This window comes from Piliocolobus tephrosceles, chromosome 1 (assembly GCF_002776525.5).
Source record: "Piliocolobus tephrosceles isolate RC106 chromosome 1, ASM277652v3, whole genome shotgun sequence".
NCBI classification, from domain to species: domain Eukaryota; kingdom Metazoa; phylum Chordata; class Mammalia; order Primates; family Cercopithecidae; genus Piliocolobus; species Piliocolobus tephrosceles.
In genome coordinates, this window is record NC_045434.1 from 67,880,502 (window position 1) to 67,897,846 (window position 17,345).

The 17,345-nt window shown below is 41.4% G+C and overlaps 1 protein-coding gene across 2 annotated transcripts in view; it reads right to left on the minus strand.

Moving 5' to 3' along the window:
• The window catches only part of KCNH1 (potassium voltage-gated channel subfamily H member 1), a 451,621-nt gene that overhangs the window by 416,956 nt on the left and 17,320 nt on the right, over positions 1-17,345 (minus strand). For both annotated transcript variants that reach the window (XM_023198319.3, XM_023198318.3), the window contains exons 2-3: positions 5,846-5,969; positions 2,103-2,209 (exon numbers count right to left, since the gene is read on the minus strand). In XM_023198319.3, the coding sequence (XP_023054087.1) occupies positions 2,103-2,209; positions 5,846-5,969 (231 nt within the window). The remainder of the gene's footprint in view (positions 1-2,102; positions 2,210-5,845; positions 5,970-17,345) is intronic.

Sequence of the window (17,345 nt, forward strand, 5' to 3'; positions counted from 1 at the left end):
AGAGAGGGTGGGATTTGGAGGTAGTGGGCAGGTCCTAGGAAGAAAACAACATTATCTGCATCGTTTCCTTAGTTTCATGGTTCATGTTGTATGTACAAGTTTAGCTTTATCCAGAGCCCCTACTGACCCACTAGGCATCTTTGTGTGAATTAGAAAGAGAAACTCCTTCCTCAGCAGATGCAATTCCAGACCATGGTCCATGGAGAACTAAGCAAGCAAATCACAAGTTGGTTTCCACTTCCCCCTAAGCAGGGTATAGCCTGTACGACCTTATGTGTTAGCCCTGCCTTGTACCCACAATAAAACTGAGAATGGCCATGGGGCAAACAGTGGAAACTAGTCCTGGTGCTACATGACCTCAGATGAGGAATCAACTTTCAGCTGTGCCTATTTCACAGCACTTAAAGAATCCACATTTAAAAATACAGTCATGCCTTACACAAAGTTTATTTTCTAAAGGTAAAAGCTAGGGTGAAAATTGTATATGATCATAATTACTCTTGAAAATGCTTTAATATCACCCATAAAGGAGAGCCTGATGCCCAGGTTGATATGCCACTTTGGAGACTATCAATAAACCTACCACAAACTTCAGGGAGGGAAGAAATGCTGATTCTTTGGTAGGCCATCATTTGATCTAGTTGGTTTACCTGGGTAGTTCATGTCTACCTAAAGTACAGAACTTCAAATATCAGAATCAATCACTTTCAGCATAGTGAGATACTCATAATACAGGATCTTCAGCCCCAGAGACAGCTAGGAAAAGGCAGATTGCCCTGTCGCATCTCAGACTCCCTCTGGGGCACATGCTCACTGAAACCAATGGCAAGTGAATCATTAGTGCTGCCAAAGTGGTAAACTTTTAACTTATTCCATTAGCTTATGACCCATGTGCAGAACACGTCTTTCCACTGTTGGTATGCTTCTGGTAAGAGCTGTTGCTTTGAGTTGAGTCGTGTTTCCCCCATAGTGGAAACACTGGCATACAGCCCTTCACAGTCTTTCCCTTCATTCCTCTCCTAGCTAATAGTGGGGTGGGAACTAGATCTGCCAGCAGAGGGAGTGAACTGGAGCAAGGCAACAACTCCAGTGTGAAAGCTTTGGTAACAACCCTCTCGGGCTTGTGGACGGACGGCCAGTGCTAATCTCTCAGACCAGTATCGGCACAGACCACCAAGCAAACAGTAATCTCAGTCCAGATTACTCAGACCTACTCCAATACCCCAGACCTGAAAAAAGTCCCAGCTGCTCCCAGATAAAAACAACACATACCCTTTACTTTCCAGGGCAAAACATATCACTCAAACCTAAATGCCACCAAATTAAACAGTTATCCTCATGTGCCATAAGGACCACCCTGGAATTGTTCAACTGAATCAATTTCCTACCAGTCAATCCTACATATAAGAAACAGGACTTCTTACAAAACTAGTGTTTTTAAAAAACAGAAACAAACCACTATTAACACCCATGCAGCCTTGCTAGGCCCATATACCCTACTTTCTCTACTTCTAATACAGCTAATCTCCAACAGGAAACCTCCTAAGGGAAGAGCAAGTTTTATACTTCTGTATGGCTATTGACCTAAAACCTCATTAACATACTTTGTGGAAGTAATTGTAGCCACAAACAAATACAAATTAACAACGTATTGCTCTTAATACTAGGGACAAACTTTTATTTAGAAGCTCTTAATTAGGCACCCACTGTGTTACTTGTGCTAAGCGCTGTAGAAGATAGATATAAAGATGAACTGGACAGAATTTCTGTCCCATCTTGACCCTCCCTTTTTAAAAAGTCTACAAGTGCCTTAAGCTAGCAACTCACCATATGTAAACCAGTAGGAAAAAACACTAACTCTGAGCAACAACAATATAGATGAAGAAGTCTTAATTAGTGACAAGAACCTCATCAAATGTTCCTGTGAGAAACAGTGTAACTGATCAATCTGTATCATTCATCCCAACATACACAATGGCTTCAAGTAACAGCATTTACCTGATGGGAGAGAAGAAAAACCAAGACAGCAACAGAGGAAAAGGAGATATTTTACTATTTCAAACACATACAAAGGTATAGTTCAGAACGATCTCAATACTCACTGTTCTTCTTGTACATTAAAATTTCAAAGGAATTCATCTCATAGTTCTCAAATGTTTGCCGCACTTTTTCAATCGTGTCTTTATCAGTCAGCTCCCCATACATAAAACTGCAAACAACCAAAGAACTCAAGTTAGATTAACGAGTATTCATTATTCTACAACCGTATGTTAAATATCTGTTCTATATTCAGCACTGTGCTATGTACTGTGGAACACACACACACACAATGAAAACATTAACTGACTCAAAAAAATTTACTGATTCAACTCTGAATAAGACTTTTTTCATTGCCTCCAAAAAACTAACAGTCTAATGAGAGATACACACCATAAAACAGTACATCAGGAAACAGTGGATTAGAGAACAGTGTGATCACTGCCACAATGGCAAGCACACATAATAAATTACAGAACACACAGAATAGGCACAGTGCACTCCCTAGTTGATCAGAGAATGCTTCCCAGAAGTAAGGACAATTAAGTCTAAGGGGCAGGAAGGAGGGGAAATGGCTGAGAGAAAGAAGGAGAAAAACATTCCAAACAAAAGACAAGCAACTGCAAAGGCACAAAGGTGACAGTCAGATTAATTCCAGACCCTGATTATAGTTCATTTCAGTATGATTGAAACATAGACAATGAGAGGGAAATTTGCAACAGATAATACAGAGAAGTAAACAGAGGCAAGATCATGGAGTAGACCACGGCATTATAAGCCCTGGGAAGTAATTTAATCTTTATCTTGAAAGCAATGGGAGCACACGGGAGGGTTTTAAGCAAAGGAGAAACATATCAGATTTCATTTTAGAAATACAACTCTGGGAGACTTCCTGGTAAAGATGGCTGGGTAAGTTTAGACCATAGATTTTTTTCCTTTTCTAGTTCTCAGCAAAATAAATTCATTTATTTAAATGTACATGTAATGTATTAGAGAAAATCTCAGAAGAGTAGAAGGTCTACCTACTAACACTAGTTCTCACCAGAAGCAAGAAAAGCACCAGACTGTCTATTTACCTGGGCCCCAGACTGAATCTGGTCTAAAAATTATGGTTTGTCCCTCTGGGAACAGGATATACTTCCAATTAAGTAGAATGAATAATGGCACAGGAGACTAACAAAATGCCAGAGGAGGGGGGAGAAAGCATCTTTCAATGGGGCTGGAATGTCCAGTTCTCTGACAAAGGTTGCCCATGGGCCCAGAAAGCATTTCCCCTGCCCACCCCAGGCCTTCAGACTGCAATAACAAGAAAGAGCAGCAATGATCACTCCTCAAGTCAGGTAGTACACAAACTGGCATGGGTTCCTGAATGTTACTGTAAAGTCAATATAATCTAACCTTTTTTGATGACTTGAATCACAGAAACATAGAGTTTCAGAGCTACAAAGAAACTCAGAGGTTATCAAGTGCAATTTCTGATCTAAAACTGAACCACCAAGCCAAGCACTATGCTTAGCTTGATACTGGAACAACCCTGGGCTTACTACAGGCTTCCAAATTCTGGCACCTAATAAGAAAAGAGTCCTAGCTGTTGCCTTTGTGAATTCTGTGTCACAGTTGTTATTTTATGTCCCTTCCCAGTCCTCTGAGGAATGTGATTATCTGTGGTTGTCCTTATGCACTCTGCTTTGGGGTTGTAGTCTTGTCTATAACCCAGGAAATAGAAAACTGAGCTTGTTGAATTATCTCTAGAAAGAATAGATCAAGACTAATTTAGCCCTGCCTAAGAATAAGAGGATTTTTCCTCTTTCTCTTTGTGAGTTAATTTTCTAAATAAGGGACCTCCATTTAAATGAAGTGATGGTATATATGCTAGCAATTTCCTTAACAAGGTAAAAGAAATCTCTGTAAAGTTGAATCTTCAAATAAATGAAGTGCCATAATTACACCCAGTTTTCATTCGTCTTATGTACTTTTTCAAGCTGTAGATTACCAGTAGTTCTAAGTGTCCTTTACCTGGATCTTAGATTGCAAATGCTTACAATGCACAAAATAAGTAAAAGAGACTCCTGAGCTATCAGGAACATAGCTAGCACAAAAGTATGTTTATTTATAGAGAAAGGATACCTTCGGGTAATTCAATAAGTTGCTGAGAACTATGCATGAAAAAAAAAGCTGGCTAAATTAGCAAGTTATTTTATCTGATTTCCTTAAAGTGTCTGATTATAGCCAATAAGAAGAAAGGTAAGGAAAAGCTGTTCAAGTCCCACTAAAAAGTGAAGCTACGTCTCTGAAATTGTTCTGATTATATAAGTGCAGTACAGATAGAATGTAGATGCAGATAAACAGATCTATAAATACTTTAGAGGATAACAGCACATAAAGAATATAAGATAATTCTATTGCATTAAGAATTATAATTTCTGAACCCTTGAACAGTCAGGGGGAAGAATCTTCAATTTTCCATTTCTCAGTCCCCAAAATCTAAGATTTAAGAAAGTGGAAATATTTTCAAAACATTTGATACTTTCTTCTTATGAGCTCAGACATTTATTTTATTTTAGAAGACTGTTTTATTTTAAAATAAAGTAAAGTGACATGGCTGACTTAGCAAGTAAAAATGCAACTTCTGAAAACAGAAGACTAAGCTTGGTCAGACAAGTTTCTCCACTCTTCATAGATGAGTTTGTTTCTTCATTTGGCATGAATGATTCCACTTCATGCAAACACCACTGAAGACAGAAGACAGAAGAAGGCAGAGACTGAGAGGAGCCAAAAGGCTATGGTAGGCCAAGACCTTGCCAGGGCACAGCAGGGGAATGTCTGGCAGGATCCAGGCTGTATGTCTGGCTCAACACCTGGAAGATGCTTTAAAAGAGCTTTTCTAACACCATGGCCCAAGGACACTGCTTGGTTAGAAACCCTGTAAAAATATACCAGCTTCACTGTTAGTACAATTTGCTAAGAGTTCAGAGAGAGGTAACAGCATGAATTAGAAGGCAAGAAAATATTGGTTCTCTCATCTTTTTCTGAAGTAAAAAAATCTGGCTAAGGCCAGGTGTGGTGGCTCACGCCTATAATCCAGCACTTTGGGAGGCCAAGGCGAGTAGATCACCTAAGGTCAGGAGTTCGAGACCAGCCTGGCCAACATGGTGAAACCCTGTCTCTACTAAAAATACAAAAAAAAAAAAAAAAAAAAATTAGCCGGGTGTGGTGGCACATGCCTGTAATCCCAGCTACTTAGGAGGCTGAATCAGGAGAATTGCTTGAACCCAGGAGGCGGAGGTTGCAGTGAGCCAAGATCATGCCACTGCACTCCAGTCTGGGCAACAAAGCAAGATGCCATCTCAAAACAAAAAAGAATTTTGACTGAGGAAAAGCTCTAGGAACAAGGCCCTTGTCTCCAACATTGTAGTTACTCTTCTAAAATGCTCATAAATTTTTAAAAATTGTTTTAATCATCTAAAATTTCATTTCACTGTATTTGAGCCTCTAACTTTCATATTTAATTTAATCTAAAATGCCATAACTTTTGAGTTCACATTTTATAGACAGAATGGTTTTCCTGAGTTCTTCTGGGTTTTCTCCCATCTTAGTGACTACAAGTTTGTCAGTTGTGGGAACTATGTTTTATATCTGCTTTGATTTTCCCAGTACAGTACATGAACTAGAGATGATATGGCAATAAATTTTCCTCTAAATACACACTGAATGAGGTAAAGGCAATTCCCAAATGCAGTAAGCCATTTTCTTTTTCCAAAAGATACCATAATATATTGTTCACCAGAACAACGCCAAACATAAATACCTGCAGGTGCTGCTTTTTTGCATCACTTCTGCCCTGTGATAGCCAGAGAGCTTGCAAAATCCATCATTGCTGTACACAATAGGCCAGTCCACTATCTGAGCATTCCCCAACACAAAATTAGTATCTGTTAAAAAAAAAAAAAAAAAAAAGGGAAAAAAGGGCACATGAGGCAACACATTAGTTGAGATTCAATGAGGACATAAATAATGTCAAGCAATCCAGATATTTCTGTTTCCCTCCAAAACACAGACTTTTGAACAGGAATGTGGCCCTGTAAGGAACACAAAACAACATTGTTTTAGAAGTGAATATTTTGAATGCAAGTGCTAACTTAGGTCACTGTACTCCAAAAACAAATTAGAAAAGAAAGCGTACCTAACCAAACCAACGAATCCTGCAGAAATCCAGTGGATTCCCATGAGACATATTTAAGTCCTAATTTTTCATCCCAGTAAAGGTATACCAAGAATACAGGGCAAAAGAGAGCCCAAAAGTAATTTATTCTGAGCTCTGTCCAGCATCTTAGCCTTTTCAGTCTTTTGGCCAGAAGCTAAAAATTTGCCTTCTTGACCCTAACTAGGATTTGCCCAACCTAGGGGGCATCTCAGGAAGGTACAGGAAGGAGTCTGAGCACTGCCTCATGGACACACATACCACCATGGAACCCTTCCCTTGGTAAGGAATAGTAACTAGACTCTCTTAATACTAGAGCTTTCAGAGGCTGATCAAGATGCCTGCACAATAGCACCTTCTTGCTAATTTTGAAATTCTTGCTGATTTTGAAATGCAGCCCCAGAGCTGTTTGTGTTTGGCCAGTTTAGTGTATTCTCACTACTTCCCACATTTTTGAAAATCAGTCGTCAATACTTTTTATGCTCAGGAAATCAACCGTGCTTCCTTTCTTTTCAAGCATTTCAATTAAGCAAATAACATCCAGAACTTAAATGTAATCATTATTTAAGTTTGGCCCTTCCTTTCCACAGAAGACCCATGCACTTCCCCACCCTCCAAAAAAAGAAAGAATACAAACATCCTTCTTTAGTTGTAAACTGGAGAGGGTATTGTGTATGTATGTGCGTGTCTGTATATACATATACTACATAGAGTGAAATAATAGTGATAAATTATATCATGATTTAATTGAAAGAATTTACAGTTTTTTCACAATATGGGTAGCCATCCCTTCAGATAGGCTTCTCCACTCTTCTTAGATGAGTTTATTCTTGATTTGGCAGGCTTGGGAAAATGCTTCCACTTCATGCAGACACCACTGAAGACAAAAGACTTGGAAGAAGACAGGGCCTGAGGAGCTAACGGTTGTGGTGAGCCACGATCTTACAGAGGAGGGTGAAGGAGGAGGAATTACTAAACATGGCAATCTATTATTGAGAATGCTTTGATCTATTTAAAAGGAACAGAAAACACAACATTTATGAGGTGAATCTATAAAGCTACTCTTTTTATAAATATGCTTTTAATGAAAATCTACAACCAGTCCTTCCCTCCATCTGTCCCATATATACATAAATTGCTCTTGAGTGCCAACAGGTGCCAAGCACAATGCAAGATCCTGGGGGTCTCCAGATTGATAAGAAACAGTCCCTGCGCTCAAGGAACTTAGCAAGACAAATAGATATGTCCACAACTAACTAAAGAAACAGCTAAGAAAATAATGAATTCTGAGAGAGGTAAAGGGCTATGTCTTAGAGGGGATAATATTTGAATTTGCTCTAGTCTAAAAGGATGAGTAAGATTTATTTAAACTTTTTGAATGCCTAATATGTAACTGGCACAGATAATACAAAAACAATAGATATAGAAATTAAAATATGATCACTGTCTTCGTGAACTCAAGAGGGTGTGAGAGGAAGAGAACATTCCAGGCAGAGGATCCAGCGTGGGCAAAGGCATGACAGCATGGAACACAGCGCAGGCTAGGGTAGACAAAGGGCAGCCAGGAAGAGTGGCAGGATGAGTAACTGGAGACTAGACTGGGAAGTGTCTTGAATGAATAAAGTCAGAGAGCTTTGATTTTATCCTAGGGGCAGAATAATCCTTCATATTGGTCTTCTCTCCCTGAATAAACTCAATTTCCTGAACTGAATAGCTTAGACTTAAAAGTAGTACAGTATTTACTAAATTCCTCCCAAGTGTACATGAAGCCTAGTCAGTTTGACTATCTCTTTTGATAAATCCTGAAATAGTAGTTAATTTCCCTCAAAATACCTACAGCAGGAGGAAAAACTGAGTATTCTTTATCATGGCTAATGCTCCACTGAGATTATCTATGCAGAAAGAGGGAAGAAAGCCAGTTATAGATAATGGATTGACCACATGTGTTTATTTTCTTTTGTATACCAGACCCCAGTAAAATAAAAGTAAACAAAATAAAAATGTAAAAATCCACAAAAATGAAAATTACTTAAAAAAAGAATGAACAACAACAACAAAAATAACTGGGGAAGAAGGTGCAATGTTATAGGAAACAGAGAAGAACTTAAAAAAAAAATCTAATTGGTATCTTTAGAGAGATTCAAGAAGTATTACATCCACAAAACAAAAACAGAATGCTATGTGGAAAAAATAATAAGGGAACAAGAACTCTTGTAAATTAAAAATGAATAGCAATTAAATATTGAACATGAATTTTAGAAGATACAATCTAACAGAAAGTAATACAGAAAGAGAAAGAGACAAGAAACACGGGGAAGAAAAAAAAAAAAGACATGGAGGATCAGTCCAAGAGGAAAACGCATGCACCTTAAGAGGAACAGCAGAAAGAACAACTTGAGAAAAGGCCAGAAGACATTCTTTTTAAAATTAAAACAATCAAATGTGAGTGTACAATGAAGACATTTTCATATATGCAAAGATTAGGGGAAATTATTTACCACATATTCTTTCTTTGGCAGTTACTCGAGTAAAATGAGGGAATAAAGCAAAAAGGAGGACAACATGGAAACCAGGAAAAAATAGCTCCAAATGTAGAAAGCAAGGAAAAGAGCTAGTAGACAGTATTCAATACGAAACAATTCAGAGACTAGAAGTCCCAAAAGAGAATTATCTATGGATAAAGGAGGTCAGGATTTGATGATATTCTTGATTACTTAGAACAACATTGTCAATAAAGGTATGGCAGAAAAGGGAATTAGAAACATCAAAGAAAACAAAAGCCAAAATCTCATCATCACATCATTGTAAGAAGAAGGTAAGCACCTTATTAATTTCCAATTTTAAAACCAATACATAATAAAGGATGAAATATTTAATTATCATAAGTATCTGAATGTAATCTCATTGATTCTGGCACTAAAAATACAGATGATAAAAGTTTAGGGAGAGAAAAGAGAACAATGATGAAGAGAATAAGAGATGGTGTGTACAGCCGATTAAAAAATGGTATAAATATTTTACTTAAAGTTGCAAAAATAAACAATAAGAGAGTAATATAATTATATTAGGAGGAGGGGTAGGGAGTAAGATTAAGTGAGCTAAAACCTCAACTAATTAACAGAAGTCAACAGATAATATCTAAAAGGGATAAAACTATAAATAGCTATAATGCATGTTATTTAGAGACATGGCAGAAACTATAAGAAGAAAGCTAAAATTAGAAGACATGGCTTCTGGTGAGTAGGACGGGAGGAGGGACAAGGCATAGAATGGTTATTGACATTACATTACAAGCTCTTCTGATTGATTTTTGTAAACAGGAACTTACTGACTTTGATAAAAATAACTATGTACTTAATTTTAATTAATTTAATCTAAAAGACTAATTTATTGATCAAATTTTTTACTTACTGAAAAATGAAAGCAAGATAGATTTCAAGCTCCAGATATCACTGCAAGTGCTCACAAAAGTGTTCTAATCACCTTTTAAAGTTATTCATCCTTCTGGAAGCATACCCTCAGTCCCTGGTGTGCATATTACAGCCCCATCTAAGAAAAACTATTCACAATTGCTTCAAAAAGAATAAAATACCTAGGAATCCAACTTACAAGGGATGTAAAGGACCTCTTCAAGGAGAACTACAAACCACTGCTCGGTGAAATAAAAGAGGACACAAACAAATGGAAGAAGAACATACCATGCTCATGGATAGGAAGACTCAATATCGTGAAAATGGCCATACTGCCCAAGGTCATTTATAGATTCAATGCCATCCCCATCAAGCTACCAATGAGTTTCTTCACAGAATTGGAAAAAACTGCTTTAAAGTTCATATGGAACCAAAAAAGAGCCCGCATTGCCAAGACAATCCTAAGTCAAAAGAACAAAGCTGGAGGCGTCATGCTACCTGACTTCAAACTATACTACAAGGCTACAGTAACCAAAACAGCATGGTACTGGTACCAAAACAGAGATATAGACCAATGGAACAGAACAGAGTCCTCAGAAATAATACCACACATCTACAGCCATCTGATCTTTGACAAACCTGAAAAAAACAAGAAATGGGGAAAGGATTCCCTATTTAATAAATGGTGCTGGGAAAATTGGCTAGCCATAAGTAGAAAGCTGAAACTGGATCCTTTCCTTACTCCTTATATGAAAATTAATTCAAGATGGATTAGAGACTTAAATGTTAGACCTAATACCATAAAAACCCTAGAAGAAAACCTAGGTAATACCATTCAGGACATAGGCATGGGCAAGGACTTCATGTCTAAAACACCAAAAGCAACGGCAACGAAAGCCAAAATTGACAAATGGGATCGAATTAAACTAAAGAGCTTCTGCACAGCAAAAGAAACTACCATCAGAGTGAACAGGCAACCTACAGAATGGGAGAAAATTTTTGCAATCTACTCATCAGATAAAGGGCTAATATCCAGAACCTACAAAGAACTCAAACAAATTTACAAGAAAAAAACAAACAACCCCATCAAAAAGTGGGGAAAGGATATGAACAGACATTTCTCAAAAGAAGATATTCATACAGCCAACAGACACATGAAAAAATGCTCATCATCACTGGCCATCAGAGAAATGCAAATCAAAACCACAATGAGATACCATCTCACACCAGTTAGAATGGCAAGCATTAAAAAGTCAGGAAACAACAGGTACTGGAGAGGATGTGGAGAAATAGGAACACTTTTACACTGTTGGTGGGATTGTAAACTAGTTCAACCATTATGGAAAACAGTATGGCGATTCCTCAAGGATCTAGAACTAAAAGTACCATATGACCCAGCCATTCCATTACTGAGTATATACCCAAAGGATTATAAATCATGCTGTTATAAAGACACATGCACATGTATGTTTATTGCGGCACTATTCACAATAGCAAAGACTTGGAATCAACCCAAATGTCCATCAGTGACAGACTGGATTAAGAAAATGTGGCACATATACACCATGGAATACCATGCAGCCATAGAAAAGGATGAGTTCGTGTCCTTTGTAGGGACATGGATGCAGCTGGAAACCATCATTCTCAGCAAACTATGGCAAGAACAGAAAACCAAACACCGCATGTTCTCACTCATAGGTGGGAACTGAACAATGAGATCACTTGGACTGGGCAAGGGGAACATCACACACCAGGGCCTATCATGGGGATGGGGGAGGGGGAGGGATTGCATTGGGAGTTTTACCTGATGTAAATGACAAGTTGATGGGTGCTGACGAGTTGATGGGTGCAGCACACCAACATGGCACAAGTATACATATGTAACAAACCTGCACGTTATGCACATGTACCCTAGAACTTAAAGTATAATAATAATAAAATACAATTTAAAAAAATTAAAAAAGAAAAAGAAAAAGAAAAACCAAGCCCACCGCCTCTGCTCAGTGGTCCCACCGTCCGGGAAGTGAGGGGCGCCTCTGCCCGGCCGCAGCCCTGTCTGGGAAGTGAGGTGCCCCTCTGCCTGGCTACCCCACTGTCTGGGAAGTGAGGAGCGCTTCTGCCGGCCCCCACCCCGTCTAGGAAGTGAGGAGCTCTCTGCTCAGTCCCGGCCCCATCTGGAAAGTGAGGAGCACCTCTGCCTGGTCGCCCCACCTTCTTGGAAGTGAGGAGCTCTCTGCCCGGGCCCCCCACCGTCTGGGAAGTGAGGAGCGCCTCTGCCCAGCCTCGGCCCCGCCTGGGAAGTGAGGAGCCCTTCTGCCAGGCCGCCGCACCATCTGGGAAGTGAGAACGACCTCTCCCTGGCCGCCACACTCACTGGGAAATGAGAAGCGCCTCCGCCCGGCCACCGCCCCGTCTGAGAAGTGACAAGCGCCTCTGCCCGGCCCCCACCACCGCCACCGTCTGGGAAGTGAGGAGCCCCTCTGCCCGGCCACCGCCCCGTCTGGGAAGGGAGGAATGCTTCTGCCCAGGCACCTCACCGTCTGGGAAGTTGGAGCGCCTCTGCCCGGCCAATGCACCATCTGGGAAGTGAGGAGGGTCTCTGGCCTGCCGCCGCCCCGTCTGGGAAATGAGGAGCCCCTAACTGGCCGCTGCACTGTGAAGTGAGGAGCGACTCTGCGCCTGCCTCCCCCCCCCCCCCCCCCCCCTCGCTCCCTTATGCCCCCACCCTGGTCTGGGAAGTGAGGAGCGCCTCTGCCTGGTCACCGCCGGATCTGGGAAGTGAGGTGCCTCTCTGCCTGGCCGCTGCACTGCCTGGGAAGTAAGGAGCGCCTCTGCCCAGCCACCTCACCGTCTGGGAAATTGGAGCGCCTCTGCCCGGTCTGGGAAGTGAGGAGGGTCTCTGGCCTGCCGCCGCCCCGTCTGGGAAGTGAGGAGGGCCTACACTCGGCTGCCCCACCGTCTGGGAAGCAAGGAGCTCCTCTGGCCCGCCGCTGTGCAACCCTCCAAGTATGAAGTAACAGCCTTGGCCGGGCGCGGTGGCTCAAGCCTGTAATCCCAGCACTTTGGGAGGCCGAGACGGGCGGATCACGAGGTCAGGAGATCGAGACCATCCTGGCTAACACGGTGAAACCCCGTCTCTAATAAAAAATACAAAAAACTAGCCGGGCGAGGTGGCGGGCGCCTGTAGTCCCAGCTACTTGGGAGGCTGAGGCAGGAGAATGGCGTAAACCCAGGAGGCGGAGCTTGCAGTGAGCTGAGATCTGGCCACTGCACTCCAGCCTGGGCGACAGAGCGAGACTCCGTCTCAAAAAAAAAAAAAAAAAAAAGAAGAAGTAACAGCCTTGTGTGTGATCTTTCTGCCCTCCCCAAGTTTGCATTTTCGACATTAAAGTTTACTTTTTAATAATAAGAAGAAAAAAAAAAACAAGCCCACTAGCATCTTCTCTGACTTTAGTAAGGGAAACAGAAAAATAGGAAGTGCATTAGGAATCGAAACATCAGCCTATCACCCACTCAGAAGATTCTCACCATAGAATTCAAAATTCCAAAATAGTTTCCTCTCACTGCTAACCCAAGCAAGCAATTATAGCTCTAGGGAGCAAGATTCCCTTGTCACTCCATGATAGAAGGTCTAGGAATTCCCTCTTGACCCAAGGAGTCAGAGAGAATGGAAGAAAGATTTCTAGTCCCAGCCACAAAGCCGTTTGCCTCCAACAGTATAGAAATGCTTCCCCCATCCCTGCCCCATTCCTAGCACGCCCTTCTATTCTAAACCACAAATAATTGACCTGTAAATTACCTTCCAGAACACAGTCTGTTTATAAGTTAGGGGCTACCCATACAAACGCCATAACACCACAAATATCATCAGGAACTAAGGGATTCCACCACAGAGGTGAGATTTTTAGGTATTAATAATAATGGGTACCATTTATTGATGATTACTCTGTACCAGGTACTGTTTTAAGTATTTTACCATATATCATGGTGTTTTTCAACCTTTACATAAATCTTTGTGAAGTGATATTACTTTACTGAAGGAAGTCTCAGGGATTTCATCATTTTACTCATGAGGAAACTGGGTCTCTGAGGATGCACAATCACCATTTATACCAGGATAAAGTTGGGATTTGAACCTAGGTCTGTGTGACTTCAAAATTTATGCTTTTAATCATTATATTACATAGTCTCCTTATGCCATCAGGTACTAAAATCAGAACATTTCTATGAATACTGTTATTGTAGTCATATATTGTTATTCTGCTTCTGGTATACAATGATGCCCTCTGGAAATTTTCATGTGAGTAGAAGTCATTGTTCCAGTGCTGAATGCTTAGGTTCTCCTGTCTTTTCAATGTTTTGTCTCTTCCCTCACTTGAAGACTACCATCTTTTACTTCTTAAAACCTAGCGTGCTGGCCAATTTCTATAACAGTCCTGCTTCCATACAGTAGAAGAGGAGAAGGAACAGGAGAGAAGAGGGTAAACTTTGTGCCTGGCTCCCCATTTGACACTCAGGGGTGAGGAGGAACACCACACTGGGTGACCCAAAGCAGCTGCACAGGAAACTTGGCCATGTTAGCAGTCCTGAGCCTCCCTCAGTTCCCATGGAGTCTGGAAAGAATCCAGAAGTCCCCAACTGCCCGTGGCTGCTGAAGTTGAATAAGCAGATGATTATCACAGTGGAGTGAACTGACCTTATAGCCAAGGGCTGTATGTTAACCTACCCAATCCTAGGATCAAATGGGGTGGGTGGGGGTGTTTGAGGGAGGACAGTGAGTCAGGCAAATATCAGACATGAGCTGGAAGCCAGGAATAGCCTACATTAGATCAAGTCTCTCACTCTCTCTCTCTCTCACACACACACACACACACACACACAGAGAGAGAGAGAGAGGGAAAGACAGAGAGAGATAGAGAATATGTGTGTTGGATTGGGGCAGAGGTACCAAGTTTTATTCCATCCAAGAGAGTGAAACATAAGTTTGCTAGCTGTGAACTGGAGCCCCACATATCAGCTGCGCACCCAGTGACCAGCAGAGCAGGGACCATTGCCAGAGACTCAAGGAACAAGAGGGGAAAACCAGGGCTCTGCATCCAGGGCTCTGAGGCTCCAGAAGCTATGCAAGTGACACTTGTTTCCACCCCATACACCATCTTAGAAGCAATGAGGTGGGTAGAAGTGGAATCTGAGCCCAGAAGAAACTGAGGTACCCAAAAGACTATTTAAACTGGAAGAGCTAGAGATACCACTTTAGAGTCCCCTCAACCACATTCCCTTTGCTATTCAGTAAGATGGGAGGGAATAGCAAAGGGGAAGATTAGATCTGTTCAATCAAATAAAGAAATAAGCCTATGCATGTCTGAGTGAATTTGCCAGGGTGCCTCTAGAAGTACGTCTGCCATAAGAATAAATAGGCTCAGAAAATGGGAATCTCCTGAATAAAGTACATAAATTCCAGTACAAGGACACTATGACAGCAATTTCACTTAGCCAAGGCTTCTGAATTCCTCCAGGTGGTTGGCCGTATTCCCCATGGTTGAGAATGCAAAATAAGAGAGCTAAACTGAAGCGACACAGAGTTTCTAGCCAAATGCACAGATGGGCATTCTACATCCAAACATCAATGACTCTGGGATTATTTACTATTTTTCGCACTCAGTAAACAGAAACCTAATTTTAGCTAAGCAAAACTTAATTAGCAAAGTAACCCACTGCTTGAATAAAATATCAAATAATATATAATCTCCTACATAAATAAATGGAAATATATCCCATGTTCATGTACTGGAAGAATTAATAATTCTTTTGTGTATGGGGGGAGTGGGAGTTGGGTTTTTTGTTTTTGTTTTTGTTTTGAGACAGGGTCTTGTTCTGTCGCCCAGGCTGGAGTGCAGTGGTGCAATGTCGGCTCACGGCAACCTCTGCATCCCCGGTTTAACCTCCACCTCCCAGATTCAAGCAATTCTCCTGCCTCAGCCTCCTGAGTAGCTGAGACTACAGGCACACACCACCATGACCAGATGATTTTTGTATTTTTAATAGAGACGGGGATTCACCATCTTGGTGAGGCAGGTCTCGAACTCCTGACCTCAAGTGATCCACCTGCCTTGCCCTCTCAAAGTGCTGGGATTACAGGGGTGAGTCACTGCACCTAGCCAGAATTAATATTGTTAACATGTTCAGACTACCTGTGATGGTTAATAGTGAGTGTCAAATTGATTGGATTTAATGATACAAAGCATGAATCCTGGGTGTGTCTGTGAGGGTGTTGCCAAAGGAGATTAACATTTGAGTCAGTGGGCTGGGGAAGGCAGACATACCCTTAATCTGGTGGGCACCATCTAACCAGCTTCCAGCAAATATAAAGCAGGCAGAAAAACGTGAAAAGGCAAGACTGGTCTAGTCTTCCAGACTACATCTTTCTCCTGTGCTGGATGCTTCCTGCCCTTGAACATCGGTCTCCAAGTTCTTCAGTTTTGGGACTCGGACTGGCTCTCTTTGCTCCTCAGCTTGGGGACAGCCTATTGTGGGACCTTGTGATTGTGTAAGTTAATACTTATATTAGTTAATATTAATATGTATATAAACCCGCCTTTATATACACACACACACACACACACATACACACACATCCTATTAGTCCTGTCCCTCTAGAGAACCCTATACACTGCCCAAAGTGATCCACAGATTAAATGCAATCCTTATCAGAATTCCAAGGACATTTCAGCCAGGCATGGTGGCTCACACCTGCAATCCCAACACTTGAAGAGGCCAAGGTGGGAGAATTGCTGGAGCTCAGGAGTTTGAGATCAGCCTGGGCACCACAGTTAGCTCTTGTCTCCAATAAAAACTTTTTAAAAATTAGCCGGGCACAATGACATGTGCCCATAGTCCCAGCTACTCGGGACGCTGAGGTGGGAGGACCACTTGAGCAAAAGAGGTCAAGGCTGCAGCAAGCTATGAGCATGCCACTGCAATCCAGCCCGGGCAAGACAGCAAGACCCTGTCTCTATAAAAACAAATGAATCAATGACATTTTTCACATAAATAGAAAAAATATCCTAAAATTTGTATGGAATGCCAAACTCATTCAAAAACACCCTCTCAGAAACACTGAGAATAATGTTTGATTAAATATCTGGGCACCCCATGGCCCACTGATAAAATTAACTACCACAAACACCAAAGCCAAGGCTCTTAACAATATAACTTATGCAATAGTCTTTAACGGAATCAGCAGAGCCACAGCTTGCAAATTTTCAATGCCCTCACAGGCCTAATGGTACTCTGAGTTTGGGAGGATTGAGCACCATTTCACAGCTCTATTTTGATAAAGAGTTTTTATGCGGGCAACACTTACCTTTCCACTCCTGGGGTTTCCACCGAGAGAAAAGACTGTCCACCCACCCTTAGATAGAAGTATTGGGGTGAACACTTTTGTCCACCCACCCTTAGATAGAAGTATTGGGGTGAACACTTTTGTCATCTCCGCCACTTATACTTTTATAATCAGACTGCCCAAATTGTCGGTAGCTACCTCAAGAGCAAGAGGAATCACTCTGTCTTGGCTTCTCATACTTGCCCATGCCCCAGCCTGGTGGAGAAAGAGAGGGTTTGGGCTACTTGTCTCCTTATGGTACTCAGAACCTATAATACTTGTGACAGGCCCTGCCAAACCTGTGCTTAACTTCAGC